Source organism: Varroa destructor, unplaced genomic scaffold (genome assembly GCF_002443255.2).
Source record: "Varroa destructor unplaced genomic scaffold, Vdes_3.0 BEIS01000003.1, whole genome shotgun sequence".
Classification (NCBI taxonomy): Eukaryota; Metazoa; Arthropoda; class Arachnida; order Mesostigmata; family Varroidae; genus Varroa; species Varroa destructor.
The window spans coordinates 25355098-25378732 of record NW_019211456.1 but is presented as its reverse complement, the minus strand read 5'-3'; the positions used below and the strand labels follow the sequence as shown (position 1 = coordinate 25378732).

General features: G+C 42.6%; 1 protein-coding gene across 10 annotated transcripts in view; it reads left to right on the top strand.

The window, feature by feature from the left end:
* LOC111246829 (uncharacterized) overlaps positions 1-23635 on the top strand; it is a 108454-nt gene that overhangs the window by 51011 nt on the left and 33808 nt on the right. For all 10 annotated transcript variants that reach the window (XR_002671817.2, XR_015323529.1, XM_086983400.1 and 7 more), the window contains 2 exons: positions 198-1900; positions 22969-23144. Coding sequence is in view for 8 of the 10 variants with exons in the window: in XM_086983394.1 (XP_086839520.1) it covers positions 198-1900; positions 22969-23144 (1879 nt within the window). In the remaining 2 variants the exon portion in view is untranslated. The remainder of the gene's footprint in view (positions 1-197; positions 1901-22968; positions 23145-23635) is intronic.

Here is a 23635-nt window from a genome sequence, read left to right as displayed (position 1 = left end):
ATGCACCGGCGACTTCTAAAAACCCCCTTTCTAGTATGATGGAACGAAAATTTTGTAGATGTGATATGGTTGCTAAGATCGTCTGTTCTATCTTAAAAGTTCTAGCTATAACGTTATCATCTATTATTTTGGTACATATGTATGCTTCTCTTATTTATGCTAATTACTTTTTCTTTTTATGTAATTCCCTTTTACAGACACGCCGATATTCGGTTAATCCGGGGCGCCGATGGACAAACCTGTCCTCTCATTTACAACAATTTACATCAAGCGGCTCCTGATCAACGAATGCTTCGCGGACCCTCTAAAATCCCTTCCCGACATGAAATGCCCCCTCCTACTCCTGCTAGTGCTCGAGAGGGACTTGCTAATCGCGAGGTTCCACGAATTATGCCCCTGCCCTCGCGAAGGCCGCCACCCCCCCAGCCTCAACCGTCACGGCCGCCCCCCCCTCCGGTCGTTCAATCTCACGAACCTCAGCAACAACACCGCTTTATTGTTGAGGCCCAGCGTCAGCAGCAGCAGCAGCAGCAGCAGCATCAGCAGCAGCAGGAAAACAAAAACCTTCATCTACTCGCGGCTGCTGATGTCGATCAAATGGCGACGGTATCAGCTGTACCAATAATGCCTCCTGCACCAACAGGCCGTACTATCTTGGTGACGCGAAGTCCAAAAATGCAACACGTGATGTCCAGCAGTCCGCAAATTTTACCCACGTGCCCACCTCGTGTGCAAGAAAAATTTGTGAGCTTCGATGACAGCGTTCGTAGCTACTCCCCCGATAGCTGTGCGACGAGCAGTCCATCAGAGACGCCGCGATCGACGCCTGACTCGAACTCGCTAACTAGAAGCTTGTCGCATGGCGCCCGGTCGTATCCGGATGACAGTTTTTCGTCGTTACAGTCAAGCGATTCGGATAAGGCGAAGGCAAGTAGGCGTCTTTGGTCATTCAGTTTGCCACGCTTCAAGAAGAACAGTTCCAAATCTCTGACGGACTCGCCGGCAGTACCGGGCGCGGATCTAGATGATCGCGGCCAGACGCTGCCGCGGGTGCAATCGACTGTTGAAGCCACCGATGAGCGCACCTTGCCAGGTATCCTCAAGAAGTCGGCTTCGTTAACGAGTATAAATGAACTTGACCAGGGCCGAGTGCCGAAACTATCCAAGTCTAGTGCGAGTCAAAACGACCTTCAGCATGCGATGGTCACCTCTCCTCAAAACTATCGCGACCCTCAGACTAACGAGGAGTATCAGAGGCAAATCGTATTTCACACTGAGTTCGAGAAACATTACGTGATGCCACCTAGAGCGTTGCGCAAATACATCAAAACGAATTTCCGCCGTTTAAATCTGCACCCTGCCACGCCAAAGAACAGCGACGTTGTCGGCAATTCGCAAACGGTTATTGTTGAAACGGTTGTAACGGCAGCGTCGGAGACCGATCCGAAACCCGATATGAAGACGCCGGTTGAACGCGACTATGAGTCGGGCATTTCCTCGGGAAGCTCTGCTACGGACAATGAATCTCATTCGAGTTTCGGCAACTCGGAGAATACCGCAAGCCCTAAAAGCGCTTCACCTGAGGTCGCCGATCCGGCAGACGCGCCTCAGGTTGTCGCGATCAAGTACAAACCACCTCAACCAGCTGGTCCGTCCGAACCGCCGACGGTACCAGCTGAGCCCTTACCGGCACCTCGCAATCGGGATCGCTACCCCGAGCCAGAATACATCAATGGCATCCAATACATTAAGGAGCCTCACCCCGTCGTACAAGAGTGCTGCGCAAGCGTCAGTGGCGGCAGCTGCTCTGGAGAAGCTGAAAAACGACGACAACGTAGAAGAAGCTGTGGTTCGGTTAGCAGCTCAAAGTCAGGACGAACAGGTCGGCGGAAGATACCCGGTGAGTACAGAGCTGTGAAGATGTTTTTACTCGAAGAGTGCGTGTTTATCTGGGCCGACGCAAACCTGCCTCTGCCAGCATACATTCATTTGATAACCAATACGCAAAAACGATACACAGAGCGAAGGCTCATACTAGACGACGCTGCGGAACATGGTCTTTTTACGTTTTGTATATATATATATGAGAGCTACTGACATAGTTGTCAGTGGCTGAGTTAGACCCCTCAGTCATAATTTACGGCGAGATTGAGCGTTTCGTAGATTGTTTGTTGATCATAGACCGATAGAATGAACTATAATAATTTACCTTTTTGTATTAGATTAATATTACGCCCTCGAAGAAACATTTTTACTCAGTCTAAATGAAATGATATTCATAAGCATATAACATATGTACATCACGTAATACACAGTACGGGAAATAGAACAGTGATTACGTGAAAGGACTGTAATTATACGTTGACGTCAATATTTACAATAATATTAGCTAAACGCTGGTTTTGGTGTGGGAGACGACGCCGCCGCACTAATTGCTGTTGTATTCTTTAACCATATGCTTACGCAAACGCGATCGTGTTCTTTCTTGTTTTTCTCTTAAATCATCTAGTAGTTATCTAATAATTACCAATAGATTACTTATCTAAGATAAAGCCGATTGTTTTCAAAATTTGGGCATACCGCCTATGATTTGGGATGTGGTTAATAAATATCGTCAAGCCGCTTGCCAGTTGATCGAACGAAGCACCGAACGCGATTCTATTCGAATCGATCAAAGCGCTGCCTGTACGACGGGGTATTTAGTTACTGGATATTAGCATTAGTATATATTAGAGTACGTTATTGTATCCATAAACGATCCAACCTTGTGGGAGTCGCTCAAATCCGTCGCTGCAAGCTGGTCCCTTGGCAAGCAGTCGAGACTGTGACAGTCGCTAATTATTACCTGTGTGTATATCGACTATAAACTTAAATTAAGTTATTTCGTAGTTATGATTACTATCTGTTACAGTTCGTGTTATGATTAACATACGAGTATTTGTTATCTACAAATATTTATCACTGTTTGAATTGCATTTAAAAGATCTGGTGGTGAACGTGTGCAGGATAGAACGAAATGATTAATGAAACAGGATTCAATTGATGATTGACTAAGTCGAACAATTTTGGCGTACGGCTACACTGATAAGCGAACAGAAGAATACCGACCGTACTTTTTGTTAGCGTGGGTCGTCCAATTAGAAACAAGTTACCACGGACTGCAAGTGGAAACGACCGATAAAAATGCAATTGCAGTTTAATTTGTAGAAAATCCAGGTGTAAACACAATGCACTTATGCTTTCGCCTGTTATGTATAATCTACGCGCATAGAGCAGCATTATAAACTGTGCGTACTGACAGCTTGAAAGCGTCGCGTACACTACCGTTACGTGAAGAACATTGGTTAGTGGTGAACTACTGCACTAAAATTAGCCGAGACAACTCTATTATATCTGGGATCTGATGAAATCCCGTGCAAAGAAAGACAAATCGCGCCATATCTTAAGATACCAGCGTTACTATCGTTACACGTTATGATCAAAATTTCATTAGGGGACGGTGTAGATCGTCAATGTGTCAAACGTTTACCATAGTTCCGCCTTAACTGTGGCAACCAGACTGATTTAGAAGGTTTGTAATGGCTGCCAAAACGATGGACATCACGGTGAGCTGTAGATATAATCTCTTCCGAACGGTTGTGTTCCTTGAAATTGGTTGGGCACATCACGCCAAAAGTCTACCTTAGCGGTCAAGATGAGGCGAACGTCAATGATCGATAGATGGAGTAATCAATCAATCAAAAAGCTAGAGACAATATCTCATTTGTTAACAAATCATTGAAAAGCCAAATAGAAAATAATGTTCAAATAGCTAACATGCTACAGCCTTTTACCGGACGGTTAGACAAGGCAAGAGGTGTACCGTTAGCCGTTACTAAAATTCTCGTCGAAAGCCTCAATACCTACCAGAAAAGACAGAGTAACCACCGATCGGGTCCAATGAGCGCCAGTTAATCCGGTAACGGATCATGTAATTGACTATAATGGTGTGCACGAAACATGGTAAGACATTTAAGCAGAAATTGAATTTGAAAAGCTTGTGGAAGAGATGGTATAAGGACGATCAATCCGAAAAAAATTAGATGGTTGACTAAATAAAGATAAACGAACGCTAATCACAATCGCTGCTTTGCCGACTAGAAATAGTAAATCTATTGTTGATAATTTAGGCTGTATATTTTAGTATTTATATAAATATAGCATTTGCTATAATGTATCAGTAATTAACGTTCAGATTTACTGTTATGCAATTCCATGTATGCTTTACTGGCCTATCGAAAAACTTTTTTAACTTTCATTTTATATGTGAATCCGAGGATCAAACCGACTGAGCTGGAGACGCAGAAAATCTTTAAAAAATCAGTAATAACAACATCATATGAATTTACGTTATTTGAAGCCAACAACTCGTACTGATGACGTGCGTTTGAATGTCTCTAAGTTTGTAATTACAATTAAGCTTTATCTTGTTTTTAAGTTAAGTTCTATCGATAGGTCGTACTGTAAATACGTTGGCGGTTAACAATTTACGTACTACCACGATAGATGCTCGGTTGGGTGTTATTTGCTAGTTATTGTTTCAATCGTAATTATTGCTTGTAGAATTTGTTTCTATAGTTCGTTGATAATAATACGGTACTAATATATTCAAGCTAAATACTCGATTTTCCCACACGCGATTCCCTGCCTCTCAGTACTGCACTAAATATATCCTATTAAACGTATACATGAGGAGGGTTTAGTGCCCCATGTCTTGGGTCCGTCAGGTGCAAAGGTAAAATACCCGTTTATAATGTAGTAGAATTTGTTCACGAACGTCGGACGTAACCAACAAATGGGAGTTCTGCTACAGGGATCGTCGTTAAACGATGAAGATCATCACGTTTGACAATGTGACACAAATGCCTGCTACCCATCAACAATTCTAGTAGCTTTCTAATTAAGCACTAATTATTGTTACCCCTTGCTAAGGGGTATAGTGAACTTTCATCGTGGACCTAATAATGCCACGGGCGTTATTGACGATGAAGGAAAATGGCAATGGCGGTATCATACGGCGCTGTTGGTAACTAGCGTCGCGACTTTCGGTTATCGTCGGATAAGACAGCGCGTAACTGCCGAATGCCCTGCTACCGTCATGCCCTGTGCAAGATAATCGTACGACGTTTCCTTCTGGCTTCATCCAGATTTTTGTAACGCAATCTATGGGCTTCTGTGTTGGCCACTTTTCTATAGTAGCTAAAGCGTGAAGTGTTCGCTCTATTTTTTTTTTGCTGCTTCCATATCCAGTAGCGATCCTGACGATGTGATTTGTTTTGTTATGTGTATATTTACCTTTTTTTTTTTTCAAGGAACAATCAACAGTCGTGGGCGATAACATCACAAACGGGATACCTTCAGTTTGCGCGTTTATTATTTGTTTGGTTCGTTCATCGTTGGTCTTCTTCAGTTGCCGACCTTGTCATACTGACACTTGGTAGTTGCTGCGAGAGTTAGTTCTGCCGTACAAAAATGGTCAGTCAGCAGCTTGACGATGGTCTGACTAAAATTACTCGTCGCCCGAACAAAAACGGTGGTTGTTTGGTTACTTTTTTTCTGTCTAAACAATTTTGTCTTTCATTTGATATCTTCTTCATAGTCATCACCGTTAAGTTATTTACCTACCTTATTACAATTCTAACTATTCTGTTTTGGCAAGCCGTTTTTGGTTTTCCTCCTGTATCACGTTGCAGGTGAGAGCCACAAATCAATAAGGAAAAAGAAGGCCAGGTCTTTTTATACTTCCCGCTGTGATTAATTCATTGAGAACCAATGAACCCTTTCTTTTTTGAACGTCTTGCAATTGTCCGCTGTTCCTACTATCCCCATCTGTGAGGAGGAGCTGATAGCAAGACGAAAAACCGCTTGTCATTAGATAGACATGCGAATTTTATCGTTTGTCCCTTGCGTTTATATAGCTGCGTGTGTGGTTTGAACAAATTGACTAAACTATCGTTACCCATAGCCACCATTGATGATAGACGTGAACTCCGTTAGCGACACCGTTCGTTGGCCAAACCCAGCTGCCGTCTTCGATTGACCGTTAAACACGTGTGCAGGCAGGGCAAGTAAGCCTTTGCTCATATGCTGATAACCTGCTTTTGCTGTAAGCGATTAGGCGAGAATGTTATGAAACCGATCGACTTTGGTCCAACTAATTTGGCTAGGGTTTTCGTTCGGCGAGAAACGAGAACGTGGCCTGACGCCACCCGACCCACACACACTGAAAATCCATTTTAGCTTAGCCCAGTCAGCCAGTCAGTCAAAGAATACAAGTTGAGCAAAAGTTCGACGAAGTTTACAACGACCCACGAACCGCCGCTGGGTTCGTTGTCTCCGGCATTAATCCATACAGAAGGGCTTTCCCATAGCAATACCAACACAAATGGATCGACACGCCATAATGGAGTCGATCATAACGACAATTCCGGCGGTTCAGACAACTGGATACCGAAATGGCCACGAAGTTGAGACCAGTTCTAGTGAATGAAAAAATTCTGTGGTGCAAAAAGTGCCGGCGTCATTGGTCTCCACAACAACAACATCGACGCTGATATTGACGAAAATGATGATAATAATGATCGGGATATTGATGAACCGCTGCTTTTTATGCAGTGCCCACGGCTGACTGTCGCGTCGTCGACGGTTTTTAGAGCGAAACGTTTGTTATCCAAGTCGAGAAAACGTTTGCCGTGGTCATTAAATATGCTAACTGCATCTCTCTTACGTTACCCGTCACTTAAGCACGGGGAGTACTGTCATCATCGAGCGTTTCTTTGAAATAAGTTTGCGCGATGCAACGACATGCCATGTTGCAACACATAGAATAACAGGTGTCGACTAGAAAAAGTGACAGCTATACGACAGCGGCGGCAAAGTCGAAAACGCAGGCTAAAATAAGAAAATAGTGGAAAAGTAGTGAAAAATTAGCGAAAAATTATAGAAATCACTGGCTTCCATATAATTTCACTGCATGCAATTATAGCTCGCAGCAAATGCGATACTAACGCTAACAATGGTTGAAAGTTCGGCCAAGAATATCCGTGATTGTAGCAATAAATAGAAAGTTACAATGGCCGACAAAGTGTCCTGTTGCCGTTGCTTGAGGCCGCCATGCACCATAATGCCGGCAAAATAATACTGAAAATGACGGGTTGATTAAGTTGTCACGGTTAAAGGCAGCCGTTGACGCTGAAGGGGCAGAACATACACACGTATACACGAACACACGAGCGGAATCAAAAACTGGCTAACTAAAAATCGACGGGTTGAAAGCTTTTGCGGGAAAATTGGAAAAGACAGTGTGTGTGTGTGTGTGTGTGTGTGTGTGTGTGTGTTGTGTGTGTGTGTGTGTGTGTGTGTGTGTGTGTGTGTGTGTGTGTGTGTGTGTGTGTGTGTGTGTGTGTGTGTTGTGTGTGTGTGTGTGTGTGTGTGTGTGTGTGTTTGTGTGTGTGTGTGTGTGTGTGTGTGTGTGTGTGTGTGGGAGCAAGAATGCATCTATCCATCTAACCGTATATTAGCTTTACATGCGCAAGCGCACCCACAAAAATGAATCATTTTCTGCCCCAGACGATCTATCCCATTGTGTTACGCGTCATCGTCTTTCGACCATTTGTATTTTTTCACAAACAGCTTTGTTGTTATTGTTGTTACTGCCGCTGTTGCTGTTGGTGATGATGGCGTCGATAAGAATTCCCTTACGTTTACTATTTCCAATTTTATTGTTTTCGGCCCGCTTTGCCACTCCGCATTTTAACGTGTTTGAAGATAGCCGATCGGGCCTTATTTAACAGTTGCTGACAGATTTGCGTTTGTTTGTGATCTAACGATCTCTCATAATCGGTCTTTTAAAAACCGCTTACTTCTTGGCTTGATCAATGCCAACAGTGGCATAAACGATAAAAGGCATGACAACAACGGCAGCTACTGCTACTCCGGCAATTGTTGCATTACTCATTCGAGGCATACGACAATCAAGTCAATCGGGCCTGATACGAACGCTCACATGAACTCACCCTGCAGGGAGTCAGAAATTCTCGTGACTGATCAATCCATATACTGCATCCTATTATACATATATATATATACGAGGGGTTTTGTATGCCTGCGTGTATCGCCTGTTCCTAGATGGCTGATCTGATGGTGAACAAATGATGATCGCGTCGCATGCCCTCAAGTAGCGTTCGTCAAGTCGAATGAGAAGACTTCTCTGTTAGAGTAAATCGACTTGGTTCTTTACTGATCGAACAAATTTTGCTATCGTTTCATGAGTTCGTTTGCCGCATTGATGCTAAATCTTTTCTGGTCGTCGCTTGCTTTGTCGCTGCTATGTGCTCGCAAATTTGAAGACTGATTTGCTTCTGACCTTTCCGCTGATTTGTCGAGCTACGACGACTAAACCCTTTCAGCTTCGCATATCGTCCGATTAATAATAATTCCTCATGGCGGAACACACCATGGCTCCGAATCGAAAAAGTCACCGAGTACAAAATGTTAGAAGACGCGTATAATCACGTGACAACAGCTGTTACGCCCTTTATGGGACTTATACAATTACATAGTAACAATCGTCATAAATTCGACATCAGTTGATCCAGTATCTCCTTGGTAGAAGATAATAAACAAACGAACAGAGCAAACTTTCGCACATAAATACGCTAAAACGTTACGCACTCCAACACTCAAAATATATTACTGCAAGACCCATATATCATGCATAACGACGAGGTGCAATCCGGACCGTATTACCTCACAAAGGACATACACAATAGTTTAATCTTATCACGGATAACAGTTCCGTGTCACTGACCGTTACCGTAAGAAACTATAGTTTCAACTATATCGGCTAATCGATCTTTTTCGATGCACTACTGCCTAAATCTTGTAGCAAACCGCAACTGTAACGCTGGAAGCGTTTCGTTTAATATCGATACTATGATGCACTCTGAGATCCGTCCGTGCGCCAGCCTGTATTTGCGATTTCGGGGATACGGCTACTGATAATTCGGATCAATAAAAGTGATAACCAATCGTCAACAGTGAAGCAGGTGAAACCTTGAACCGAGACGTCGGTTACCATAAAGCACAGTGCTGAAGCCATCATCGTATCATGCAATCTTACCATGTAGTTTGACAAGAACTGCATACACATCATGGTGCTGCCATTAAAGTATCTGGTCTTCTGCGACTCGCGGACGATACACCTAGAAAATTAATCTCACATGTCTGATGTCTAGTAAGGACCACTTGCGCTGAACCTGGAATACTTCCTATTTCTAGTTCTACTATAGATGCAACTATAGTTGGCTACCACAACTCGGGAGGAAGAGGACGTGTACGTCAGTGAGCGCCAGTTCTGTGTATAACTCTGGTCAAACGTATTCTTCGTTTTTCTTTTTATGCGAGTAACAAGAGCTAAGATGGCATGGACGCACGCTGAATCTTGTCTAAACGTTGTGAAACAAAGTTGCGCTAATCATGTAGGAATTGCGGACGCTTTCACCTACTGCGTCGAACGCCGTACTCTAATTTTCACAGCGATCCCCGTCAGAGCGTCACGCACATTACTCGTTATGATGCCACAATAACTATATAGAAGATCATCTCGAAGATTATGTTCAAATTTAAGCATCTTTCCAGGATTGGCATCTAGTACTATGGTCGTTATTGTTGCCGCATAATGCTAATTTTGACACGCCGATATATAGACAATCGTATTAAAAACAAAATACAATCTCGTTATATTGCCAGCAAAAGCGGTAGATGTCGCTTTGTTGGTGCTTTTTGTTTACAATAAATGGGGAAGGGGTGTAAAAGGAGGTGTCAATACATGCGTTTATAGCCACAACGCGACGAAATATCTAACTGGGGTGAGTCAGACGAAAACCGCGGAACAAGAATCGGGGTATGATCAGAAAATACCCCGAGCGATTCAATTGTGTTTAACATAATTATATTGATATTAGGTGGTAAATATTACGGAAGGTGTCAAAAGTGCATAGCAAACTATCCCTGTGCCTTTAGGCTCGGATATAGTCACTGTGTGACCACGGCTGGTAGCGTACGTATAGGAAAGGGACTTGTCCTAAATTCAGCTGGTACTTGTTTTCCTCGTTCTGTCCTTTTTGTCCTATAACGGATCATGCGAAGACTTTCGTCTCGATTTAGATGCTCCAGCGCCATTGTCGATGTTATCATCGAATCTGTTATGCTTCCAACCTTACCAACAAAGACAGATGATTATGAGGCGAAAACATGAAAGAAAAATACGAAGGCATTGAGTGGCAAGCTAGTCCTATATTTCGACTACTCCAATGTGATTCTGTCGGGCGTAGAAGCTCTATGGATGAAAGGCACAGTGCTCCTGGTATCGTTTGAAATATAGGTTAAATGAACACGAACTCAGTTTTATGGAATCAGGAGAGGAAAGGACTCGTCAAAGTTATCACGACAAATATATGCAATATAAAGTATAGGCGTCATAAGGAAAAGGAGAAAGGGACGGACTCCTTGCTCGAGGGGTGTTGCCCGCTGAATAACGTCGACTAAAACCCTATCGTCACCCATGACCGGTAGTTCGCCATATAATGTGAGAATGGTTAGTCTTTGTTGGCACTCGCGAAAGCGCGGTCGATCTTATCTTCAGCAAAAAAAAAAAAAAAAACGCTAAAAAGCAGAAAAGTTGCAGAGTTGTCCTAAGCTTGAGATGTCTTCTTGAGATGCTCTAGCTTGAGATAGTCATTACATTATCGCACAGACCCCTCGCCTAGTTCTAATCTCAATGTTTTTATAAGCTCTTATTTATTTTTGTAGAAATCAAAATCGGATAGACAGATATCATGGTCGAATTTGGGTACAAATGATTTGCAGTTTGTGTAATAAAGCAAAATCTAGATGAGCTAGAGAGGTTCTGTCCCAATCGTTCTCTTCAATCGCTTTAAAGATAATAATTTAGTTCTTGCAGAAAAAAATATTGTTTGTGAATATTGCTTCTAAAGTAAATTAAAAGAGATGTTGTTCCAAAATACTACGCCCCGGGCAGCTTGATTGCCAAATGTAATATATCGATTTGCGTTTTTGTGTTTACTTTCGGGTGCTTTGTGCAGATTTGTATATGAACCTTTACAGCCATCGTATTCTACCACGTCCATTGGAATTTGTCTTCTACACAAAACACAGGGCAAATATAGCCAGATAATTATAAACATTACTTGTCTATGGGTTGGTCGACTGCTATGTAGTATGATCAGACGCTCATTTATTTAATAGGGCAAACAATAGATTCTATATTATACAAATCGCTATTTTGATTTCATTAAAAATCATACTCCACTGTCTAAAGCGATTTCCCTTGAACGCCGCCGCCGACGCTTCCAGACGCTGGCCTCTAAAAATAATTCTTTCGTTTCATTTACTTCTAGGTGTCGCCTATCATCTATGAATGTTTACATTCGTTCTGGTTTTTTCTCAACGTAGTTTATTAATATGTCTTCTCTTAATCATTCAACCTGGCCACTGAAACATACATACGTGCAACACTAAAGAGATACAAATTTCGAGGAAACTCAAACTTGCCATTAGATACACGTAAGTGTTGTCGTTAGTTAGTTTCAGCTAGAATGAAATCAGACAAAGGGTGAGAGCAAAATTAGTTAACTAGATCACCATCGTGCGTCCTGCTCTGTAAATATGTATCGTTTTAAACTACCGGAGCTGAAAAGAAAGTCCCCATCCAGTGACCTATGTAAGTTGAATTTGTAAGCTTTTGCTGAAGCAGCTTCAAGGTGTTCATTCCTTAGATAGTGGTATCTATGAAAGATGCCTAGCTTGCGAAAACCGTGCCAATTGTCCAAGTACCATCAAGGAACCACCTATCGAAAAGCTGGACCAACTGATATGCTAGCGGTGGCGGAAAATGGCCGCTGACGGCCGCAAACTATGGCTAACGACTGGACAAGAACGCGAAACATATGAAACAAGTTAATTCCTGAGATGTTCAAGCAGATCAATGAGTATACAAAAGAATAACTGTCCAAGGACTGTTGCTATAGTGTGCATTCAGGCTTACAGATTCTCCCGCAGGTCGAATGTGCACGACTAGCAAATGGCAAACTTGGGCATATTAGTTGAAAGCTAACGAAAAAATACCGTAATAACTCAAATAGAATGGAGATAAGAACGAGTGGCTCCATACATACAACACGATAGCCCGGACAACACAACAAAATGTCTTCTTTCCGCCACAAAAATGGCGTTACCTAGCGAAGGGCCAAGCGCAATAGGCGATGCGCTTACGGTGTTTATTGCATTTTTCCACTCTAATTCATCTTTGCTTGTTCGACTATAATGACTGCCATTTCGTCAGGCCGTGAATTACCGTAGGTATCGGGCTGAAGCATGAATATTAATTGTCAGCGGGAAGATGACGTTTCATCGAAACGTCAACTGTATTCCTCGTTGGGGTTACGGCCTGTTCCTTATTGTTTGTTTCTGCAGCTGCGGCCACAGCCGTATGCTCGATCTGCCTCGGCAGATCTTCTGCTGCTGCTGTTCCATTGCGTTCACCGGTTGCTGTCCATTGTTCACTATGCACCGCCACGAGGAGCGGAGTCTGGGTTCCGCTCTCTGACCCCCTGATAATTTCATCACTAAGCTTTATTGTCTCGCTGTCTTTTTTCCAGCGCACATTGGCAGCCGGGTCAAGATAGAAATCATTTTTAGAGGGACAATTGTGTAACCATAACGGCATAATCAGGTTGATCGTGGGGGTATGCGTAGGGTATCAGCATGTCCGTTTGTTGTTTCGCGTCAAGTGTTGACGTCGAGCGTCAACTTTATTCCTGCTACATGACCGTATTTTATGAAGAAAAGTCTCTGAACAGAGGAGAGAAATGCAGAGGACAAGAGGGCGGATGAATGTGTGCCTCGTATCGGTGGTGTTACAACGCTTATGTAGTTGCTACTGATTGGGAGGAGTCATTGAAGCGAAAAAGGTTGAAATGGTGATGAGGTCTTCCTGAAATCTTCATCACAGTCCAGATATCACAGTTAATAATGATTAGAATGAAGGTAAAACGCGACAACACACAGGTAGGCGGTACAAAGAAGGCTATTAAGGATACAGCAGAATAATGATAATAATAATAATGCGGTACCAAAACAAATTGTAGAAGATCGGCACCGATGGTGAGCATGTTTCATGTTCTATTTTGGAGCTGTCTGCAACATAATGAAGACAATGAAATGCGCATCCATAAGTTCTTTGCCAAGGGCTTTGCTCCTGATTGAACCAGCGAAGATTGCCAGATATTATGCGAAAAGAGATTCAACAAAAACTAATGAAGATACACATTGTATCCGACAGCGAGTCCATTAAATATAAAAACGTACAATATAACACCTGAATAGCCAATGTACACTACGGTTGGTTCACTACGATTGATTACATATAGCGTTACTGAAATTTTATAAGAATATCTTTATACACCCGTTCATGTGTTTATCTGCTTGTATGTAACTATTTCATGTAAATAGAATTTTGACAAACTATGTAACGCGTACGTTTCGCAGTCGTTCGTGGCTCATATAGCAACTGTCGAATCATATATTAGATACCGACCGCTAGGTTGAAATTTAACTGTGGTAGATTTTCGAAGTGTTGTAGAGGACTTCAGCTCCAGTGGCGATTTGCTTCACTACCATCATCACAATCAAAATTTTGCTATGGCCAAATACAGTGGGAACGCTCATAGATATTTCAAATATCAAAGGTCAACAATACAGGGAAAAGAAACAGTGCGTATGTCCCGTTTAGCTGTCTCCAGCCTATGTAAGCCATGTCTAACTGCAATTTCGTTTGGGGGTCGCTACACAAAATTACATAGCAGCAAATAACAAACCGTTTGGAGGCCTCAGCCTGCCAGAGGACCGGCGTCAGACTCGAAGCGCGATCAGGTACAAAAATGACATTGACCAAACGAGCGATGCCAGCAAACAGTCGGCGATAACGGCAGGACAGGGTTCCAGTGCGTGCGCACCTGTCTACCGCTTTACCTCAGCAAAGAGGTTGTTCTTTGATAGTGTTACACAGGTAACGTCGTTCGACGTTGCTGTTGGCGAAACCAGCTTAGCCAACGCCACCGCCGAGGTAGAAGACCGGCGGAGAAGCGTCGATCTAGGGGAGTGTCCCCTTCAGCCTATTTCAGTATTGCGGTATCTGTCATAATACTGATTCAAGGACCAGTACAGCGTAGACTCGGCAGATACATCAGGAAGGAAAGTGAGCGAAAAATAATGAGAAGAAACTTTCGTTAGTAACGTAGATCGGCGTCTAGCAGTGGAGCATGGCGTCATCAAGCCGCGGCCGCGCGTTCGTTTGTCTATAATACCGGACCGATCCTGATTTGGGAACGAAATCTAGATCCGGCAACGCACTTGGCCGCAAAACGGCTATCGAAGGGGCTATATAGATAGAGATTTTTTCTCGACCAGCTAAAACAAGAATTGGTTTGTGACTCAGCGTGTTCAACAGGTGTGTCTCGGCAACGCATGCGTCTCGAAATGACGACACCAACACTGCCATAACGGTTGGTGTCGGTATACTAACGCTGCTGCTCTGGATCGATTTCAAGCCGTAAGAATATATACAATCTTCGAATGTACTTCGTGGTAGACGATTGTTGCTCACTGGACAAAATCTTTGCCCTTGTTGTTGCTCTTATTTAACGTTGAATAAGCGCCACACAACGCTATACAGCCAGCCGTATCACTGAATTCGGCGCTAAGCGTCCCGATTCACCGTTTTTCTGTCGTCTGCTAATCCTTGACCGTCCTGTGGCGGGACGCGGCCTCGCGCAAGCATGACGCATTTCGCCACACCTTTTCAGATATTTGCCTGTGGGAGTGTTCGTATGCTCACACGATTTTCTAACCTGTGCGCTCCCATAATAGCTCCATCCGATGCAGTAACGGTCGCCGTATAGAGCAACGACAATGGCGTCCCTTAAGATCCCTGTCTTGGAGAAAAATACTCCATAACATAGGTGATCGACTCCGATAAGGCTTGCATACGATTGCTGCCGTGTGATGTTTCTATGAAACGATTCGACGGTTACGTAATTCCAGCTCAGATTGAAGCTCGTAGCGAATTGGCTCAATAAAAAGTAACCTAACGTTATGTGTGTTGGCCTGTTTTTAACAGTTTAATCGGAATTACTTGTTCCTGTTATAAATATTATTTGTGTATACACCGCTCTAAGAGCGAGTGTCGGTCGAGACCATGTTTTTTTATTGATTAATACTGCCCTTGTGGATGATACGTAAAGTTAATCAATACATCTAAGAAGAACTCGTAAATGATTACGCTGTGGCAAATGCCAACGACACAAACAGAAAACTATTTGTAGACCGCTCCAATGAACTGTGAAAGCCACGTTTCTTATGAAACGCTCATTGATCTGAAGTTCGATTTGTGCTAACCAGGTTGAATTATTTTTACGTAAACCATAAGCTGACGGTTAAAGCTAGAACCGTTTACTAATTTGGAATCAATGAACAGTAGAAAAAGGTTAACTGCAGTTGTGCTACGCAACTTTTAGAACTTCATTGATATCCAATAAGGCACACCGACTAAAATGACCATTATCTATTTATGACCAAAAGGGAAATGGAAGAAATCACAATGAAATTATTAAACACAGCTTTTGACTGAAGATAAATGCCTGAACGAACGTTTCATTCCTTCGTCCGCTGATCGCTCCCGCTATGCTGGCTGATGTTTGACGAGCTGAGGGTTTCAAGTCTTTTCATTTTATGTGATTTCTACTTATAGCAGAATCAACTGTCAAGCAATCATTTCTATCAGTTGATCATACATCATCGCCTAACAAGTTCCTTTTATGTTCAGTACATCAGATAGATGATATTTTTTACTATTCAGCTTTTATTTCTGCCGTCAAGGTGGAACCACCATTTCCGCTAAAATTCAAATTAGTATATGCTGAAACCTCCTGCTTGAGCCAAACGCTGAATCGCTTTTCGCGGCTTCTATGCCGTTCAGTACCTTTGTACTTCGTTTGTTTATTTTTACGTCCCGTTCGTGTGAATTCGACCTATTTGCTGTGATGCGTTTATCTTGATGTATGCAAAAAGTCATGCACGAAGCATGCATGATAATCGCGTACCCTTTCGCGTTTGCAGCGCGTTCGGCAGCTCGGCTAAGCTCAACTTCAATCGATTGCTGTAGACGTTGTGCATACATGCATCTCCAGAGGACACATACACACGTTTATCTAGCAGCGGCTAGCCTGGCGTCGTTGATTCTTCCGCCATCACCGTCGACGCCATTGATTTTACTTTTGCTTTCATTTAACAGGAATAGCAGAAGTTGATTTTCTTATGTCCGGTTATTGCTACTGGTGCTGGTTCGTTAACGTAGCTAGTCAACAGCGACAAGATATGTTGCGCATTTAGAAGGAATATCACGTAGTAGATTTGAAGGAAGGAACTTGTTGCACGATGCTAAGAGAGGTACAGCACAGAGTAAATATTGACGGTCGCGTTGTTATTTACCATACTGATCGTAACCGTGGTTATCAGGAATAGTAATAATAATAACAAGCGTGATACATTCATAGGTAGTCATCACCTGTGCCCTCTGTATACAGCCAAAGCCTGTTTCCGCAATTGGCTACTAGCTGAAAACGTTGTCACAGTCATAGTGCTCTCTGTTATCTGGACTTTATAATACTACGAGTATTACCCTCATAGACTGAGCATTTAACATGTTTACGTATTAGTAACCAAACTCTCGAGTGAATGAATCTATTTAATTAGGCTTCGTTTACTAGATTCGTGTATAGCTCGTACTAGCAGCCCCTTGACAATTAACTCCTCAGCGTCTGTTGCTTAATTCAGTTCATACGATATAATCTATTGGTGAAGCATCGGACGAATTCGCCTTGATCTCGCCCCTGTCAATCATTGCGAACTTCTTTCTAGCTTTTCGTTGCTTCTCGTAAACCCGGTGCCGGTCTTTCGCAACTAGTGAACCTCTTGCTCATCTACTTTTTGTGCTTTTATGAAATTTTCGTGAACGCCGCCAGCGGCTTTTTACAAATGTCATTATGAGCCATATGAGAAAAAAAGAAGCAAAAATAGATTTTTCCTCATGCTGAACCGACTGTCGTTTATGATACTTTATCGTTTCGTTATTAATCTGTGCGAGTAATTGTTTTCACGTTAACGCCAGGGTGCGTCGGCAGTCAACGCGAAGATGGCTTTTGTGCCATCGGGCCATTAGCGCCAATGCTATGCCACTGACTAGTCGCCGATGTCCAGCTGCCGACGCGGAGAGCTACAACACTAGCCGGTGCTCACCGCTGATTTCTCTTCAATCGTTGGTCCCAGTTATGGCGCCAACGAGTCAAAGGAAAAAATAGCCTAATACAACGGCACAATTGAGAAAGCTACTATTCTTTGTTAGTAAAAATACTCTTCTTTAGCTTCGCAACTGGCTAGATAGAGGGGTTTGTGTCTGTCCCATGTGAATCAGAGCTAATATTGATTCACGCCGTCTTTTTCCTCTGCTGATTCATTAGTTGTTTAAGTTAACTTTGCTTAACATTTCAATTAAAACATTTATACAATTAGGAGTCAGAAAGAGCAATTGCTCTTTATACCGAGAGCGACGAATAGATCAAGTGCACCAGTGAGGTGTTACCATGAAGCCCAGTCATGTGGCAACGATTGCTAACCGGACCATCGTGCAAGATGTGAGTAGGTAAATTGTTTAGTTTAAAAAAAACCTGCCATAGGTTCACTGTATTTGTTTTCAACCTTCGTGAAAGCCGCTGTCGTTCCTGTGCTCGTTTCTTTTCGTTCCAATGAAGGTCCCTTGTTAACAATTATCAAAATTCCCAAACGTCGCGTCGGCATTGGGTCAACCCAAAAAAAAATTAAGCTGACCAAATAACTTTGCGGTTCGCCTCCGACGGCTCACCGTCATATAGAACCTTGCGTCAAGCCACTTTAATAACAGGAGTGTACATCGCTCTGCGATGATACATCTTCGTAGCAGCAGTAGCGAACGAGGTGGCCCCATCGGCAGTTGCGAGTGTAGACTGGGTATATAGTACAGTGCGAGTTAGTTGGGGAGTGACTCATGTGTCTGCTGATACGACAAGTCAGCGGAAGAAAGTTAATGCTGGCCCTTTATTCCCTCACGACCGGATTCATCTATAACAACTTGTTTCGTTGACGCGGTAGCAAATCAACCTGAGAGACGGGTAAATAGCGGCATGAGGTACATGTATAACTGGATTAGTGTGGGGGCATTCGCAGGAAGTCACAGATCAAGCGAACTTCGATTTAACAACAACTGCATGACCATGGCGACGAAATCAGGAAGCAAATCGAAAAACCGAGTAGCAGAACGGAGCGGCAAAGCGATTCGGTATATCGATGATTAAGTGAGCCTTAGTTCGTGGTCGATTTCCTGTCCATTTTGGACCAAAGTATCCCCGTCTTTGTTTGAGTGTACAGTGAACGCGTGCCTCAATATTTTTGCGTTGATTACATAAGGCTTTCTATGCTTTGAGGGGAAGCAGCGATAACGGTGACCCATGGAACAGCTAGAAGTAATGCACGTTACGTTTGCCTTTAACACCTGTTCCATTCGTGCGTTTGTCCTTCCGAATGGATTTCCGTGTGCACGTACATCAATATTTTTTCCAGAACTCTCTCAGAATGCCTCGCTCATTTATCGACTCTTGTGCATCAATGACCCTCTCGTTGTCGATGAGATAGATAGCCTCTGTTCCTAGACCAGCCTACCTCTTCTGCTGACAACCTCCTGTCTCGCTTTCGTCTATAGGAATGCCTCCCTGAATCTATTTTCCCATTAGATCGATACGAATGTAGCTTATAGCTCAACTTCCGACAGCAATGTTTTGATCTTTAACATCTTCGTCATAGCGTCGTTATTATAGTTGTTCTAAGCGTTGTTTAACATAACGATGCGTAATTTCAAGCGCCCTTTCGGCTAGAACTGTACATCGCACACGCACATGTGCTTGCGTGCGTGTTCGCCCGTGCAAACGTTTCCAGTCGATCTCTGCTACTTTTTTTTCTTTATTATCGTCATTGTGGTCATGTCCATACTCATTTTCTGCTTTTTCGTCCTTGGTGATTCTTTGTCGTCGCGATGATCCTTTTAGATTAGCTTTATCCATTACTGCTTTCCCCCTCATATGTTTTTGTTACAGGCAATTTTACCCTGTTTTGTTTCGGAGTACTGGTCGAAGCCGGCTATGGCCAACCTTCGGATCGGTGGCGTTCTCCACTTTCCGGTCCAATCAAGTGTCCACTGGACAAAGCTCCGCCTTGGCCGGTCAGAGTACTCGGAGCAGAGATACTCGGAACAAGAAATAATTACGCTCTGCCTCTACTAGCTATATATAAAATATATGGCATTTTTTCAGCGGCGTTGTGATTTTTATATTGATGGTGCTGACCGAAACAATGATGATCATTACAGTTATTATTCCACAAAATTGATTCTAACAACATGGCAATGAGATGCGCTCGCGCGACGCCAGCTTCGGCGACGACAGGCAAAACAGTATTTAGTTAGCAGTATCACAGCGATACGGGTCGTTGTAATAGGGAAAAGAAAAAGCGACAATCGATTTTGTTTTGGGCTTCCGCCCAACAACCACAAATCGTTTAACCAAAACTGAATGCTCTGAGTTGAAGGCAGGATTTTGCATTAACGGAGATTCGTGTTCGCTATTGTGGGTCTTGTTATTTGACTACAACGGTAAGGCACATGCAGTAAATAGGCAAGGAGTAAATAAACGGAACCGGCCGAATAAGATAAAATTGAATCATCTTTTCCGGCTCTCCGAAAAATATTTAAGCAAAAAAATTAGCTTCGAGGAGTTGTAGCGGTATTGTGACTTTTGTTGCTTAACTATAACGGCCACGACCTTAAGACAGTTCGGCGCCCACGTGCACTATCCATTCATTTTCATCTGTAGTAGATCGTAGCCATCGACGAAAAGCAGGACAACTCCACGTCTAAATTTTATGTGTCTCAAATAAGATTGAGGACCAGCCTGATTAGTGACGTTGTAACGTTGCACGCACACACTGTTTGCTGTGTGACTAGCATCCCGTCTACGCGGGAACCGTTCTAGTAGATAGGCACATTTTAGAGACTTGTAAACGTTCTTGTTTTTTTCTTGCCATGGTCTTCTTCACAAACGATGCGGCTCAGATTAAACAGCCAACAACAAGGACCTATAAAACGATTAAGCGAACGTATCCATCCTCGCTAAGGGAGGAGAGCATGGCAGCTCGAAAAACTGCCAAAAGCGAGCACCGTTGTAATATCGTGCTATTCTGACCGTAGATTGTTTGACGGAACCCCGTGACCCTCCGTCGGCGTTCTGTTTGCCACTGGCATTGTCTCACGTGCTCATGTAGCCTACAGAAACAATAACGTCAGATGGCATACAAGTGCTAAATAGTCAGGGAAATATGGAAAACGTAAGTGAGAGAGGATTGGAAAACTGAAATTATCAGTAAACAAAAATTTCCAAATAAAATTCTATATGTCTTTGGGGATATTTTTGTGTAACATGATTTTTAATTAATAAATATAAGACAGTTTTACAAAAAATCGTTACGTGAGTTGTATGCAATTGGCGATGTTACGATTTTTCAATAAATATCACTAATGGGCAAATATATCTAGTGGGGAAACCAGGGCTCTGAACACGAGGTAGAATTATTTGACAGCTGCTTTACCTGTTTAATTTATAACAAATTAATGAATAATACCGTTATTATATTATTAATAATATACTGTCATTTTTTTTTACCAAACGTTGGCGACTTCGTCGCAGTTACGACGAGCTTTTAGAAACGTTCTGGCTTTCTAGTACCCTGCCTGACATCTCCCAGGTTTTAGGGCCATAGCTTGCTGTCCACAAAAATTATGTGCAGCTGCATATGAAGCATTGTGGAGTATTCATGCACATCATTACTCATTACGCGTTTTTTATGCGGTTGTATGCAGCATTACTATCGATTACAGAAAGGTTTACTATAACAACCCCATTACGTCGAGAAGCATGCACATACGAATACATCAACATCGACCAGCAGGTTCAAAACCAAGCAATGCTCTCACAGGCCGTCAAGTATAAAAAAAAAAACACTTGATTATCGACTATAGCGTCATGATTTGCAGTGCGATGGAAGGAGAGGATGCTAATACAGTCACGTACGCGTTCAGCCATTTCCTGTTTTTCGCAATAGCTTTCTCATTCGACGATTTCTTTCGAACCTTACCTATATATGGATATGTCATACGAGAAACAGTGTTTTGCTTCGAAACACCGTTCCCCATATGTCGCCAGAGGTAGGTACGTGAAACGTGTGAGGCAGCCATATGGATTACGTGCCATTGTCGGCCGGATTCGTTACAATGGCGAGCGGTATCAGCACGCGCCGTCACTGTTTTTGTTAGCACTATTCCTCCATTTGTAAGGTATCTATATATACTTGTATGCACAAAACCTTTACGGGAGCGATACACATGTGTTATAAATATGTAGCATTAGATCAAGACGTTCTTATATATCTGAGGCTGCGAGTTTCATCAACTACTTCATATTACCGGAACGGAAAATAATTTTTACTAAATAGAGCTAGACTTAAATAAACTAGTTCAGTCCACACAGTGGAGAACAAGAAGGTCGCCGATATTGATTTGGCAGCGCTAGTGAACCCCACATTTCCTAAAGGGGAGAACAGACTACTATAAGTGCTGCAACCCCATGCCACAGTATGACTCTACTCAGATTTAATACAGTAATTACAAAGAGGAGAAAATTGTGGCGTAGTTGACGACGTGGGACTTCTAGCTAGAGCGTTATTCATTCACCCGGCGAACCGAAAACGAAGAAGAAGAATGAGACCTGTGAGCCAAATCTGTAATATAATCATTAGACCTCGACGCTAGGACGTCTCTATAGTCGGCAGTTCCGTATAAATAAATTAGCTCGTCCTCCTTAATGAAGGTCCTACTAAATAGGTTATACGAAGTTACTTATCGGCGCTTGAATAGCATGTTGACGTATAGTCGTCGTATGTATTTGTAAAGGGCCGATTACAATCGCATTCATCATAGCCACGAAATACAGGTGTCAGGAAAATGCCCCGTAAAATGTCCGAAAAAAAAACGTGCGAACTACTCACGTAAGCTTCCACACAAATACAATAATTTATTCTAGCAGTGTTAAACGTATGAAACGCAATAAATTACGTATTCCACAAGCCAACATTAATAATTATATAATATATACGGAAATTGCTTAGAATGTAATATGCCTTAAAGCTACTAGCTTTTTGGTAGACATACAATTTTTGCGTATGCATTGCGCACTATAGAGCCAACGTCGTGCAGGTAACATGAAGTGAGCGGCCTGCTACGTTTTCGCATGCAGGGGCAACGTGTAATCTTGATAGTGAAACTGGTGACGATAGAGCTGTGTAGACACGGACAGCATAGTCCATACCTGAAAAGTCGTGCTTTGAAATACAGCATTTGCGGATATCATTTTTATCTCTCTTTCGGAGCTATTGGCCAATTCCGAACACAGATAACGATACAGACACAGGCAGGCACACACATTGTTCAGAAACATCGATGTTTGTGTATATCTCGTGAAGTTGAGCAGAAGAGGATCTCATCAGACGCGGCCTGCCCCATTGTCTCTTATCTGTTGTTAGCAAAGTTTATAATACAAGGCGGTCTTATCTATGTGTCGCTCTTACCACTATAACAACACAATGATAGATTAATGTTGATTATTATGATTATATTACCAATGACGACAATGTTTGTCGATCGATGAATTTCAGATCCGCGCATCGCTCGACGAACGGGTGTGAAGAAATACTTGTCACAGACTAACCACTACATTGTCCCTACCAAGGAGTCTAAAGGAAAATATCGCAAAGGAGTGCCTCAAGGAATCGATTTACGACGACAGTCTGCTGACAGAGGAACCATCGAACCTAACGATCAGCAATCGCCGGTGGGTATAGATTGTTTAACGACTTTTACTCTTTGACATTTAATCATTCTGGATTGATCCAGATTGACAAAAACGTAATGATTGCGTTTACTAACAAAGCTTTCAAAGGAATATATTCCAATGCAATACTGGCCTATGCTTCTTCTTCATCGTACAAAAGTAATATGCATATATAACATATACAGGTAATAAATGTAAAAGCTTACAAAGAAATAGAATAAAGTGCAATCGACACGAGAGACAATTTTGATGATGAACTAATGATTAAACCTGGAGTCATCAGTTCCTTCACCAAACGTGGGCCAGTGTCACTCTTCTGGCCAAGTAGAACTCGCGAAACCCACAACTTTGAAAGGACTCTTCTTGCAGAAACATGCATCGATGTTAAAAGCGAAGGCCGAAGAAATTTATCGCCGTTAATCTAATCTGAAATGCAAACAAAAAAGAAACCTCTACTTGTAAAAGGGCCGCATGTTAGACTGATGGAGATG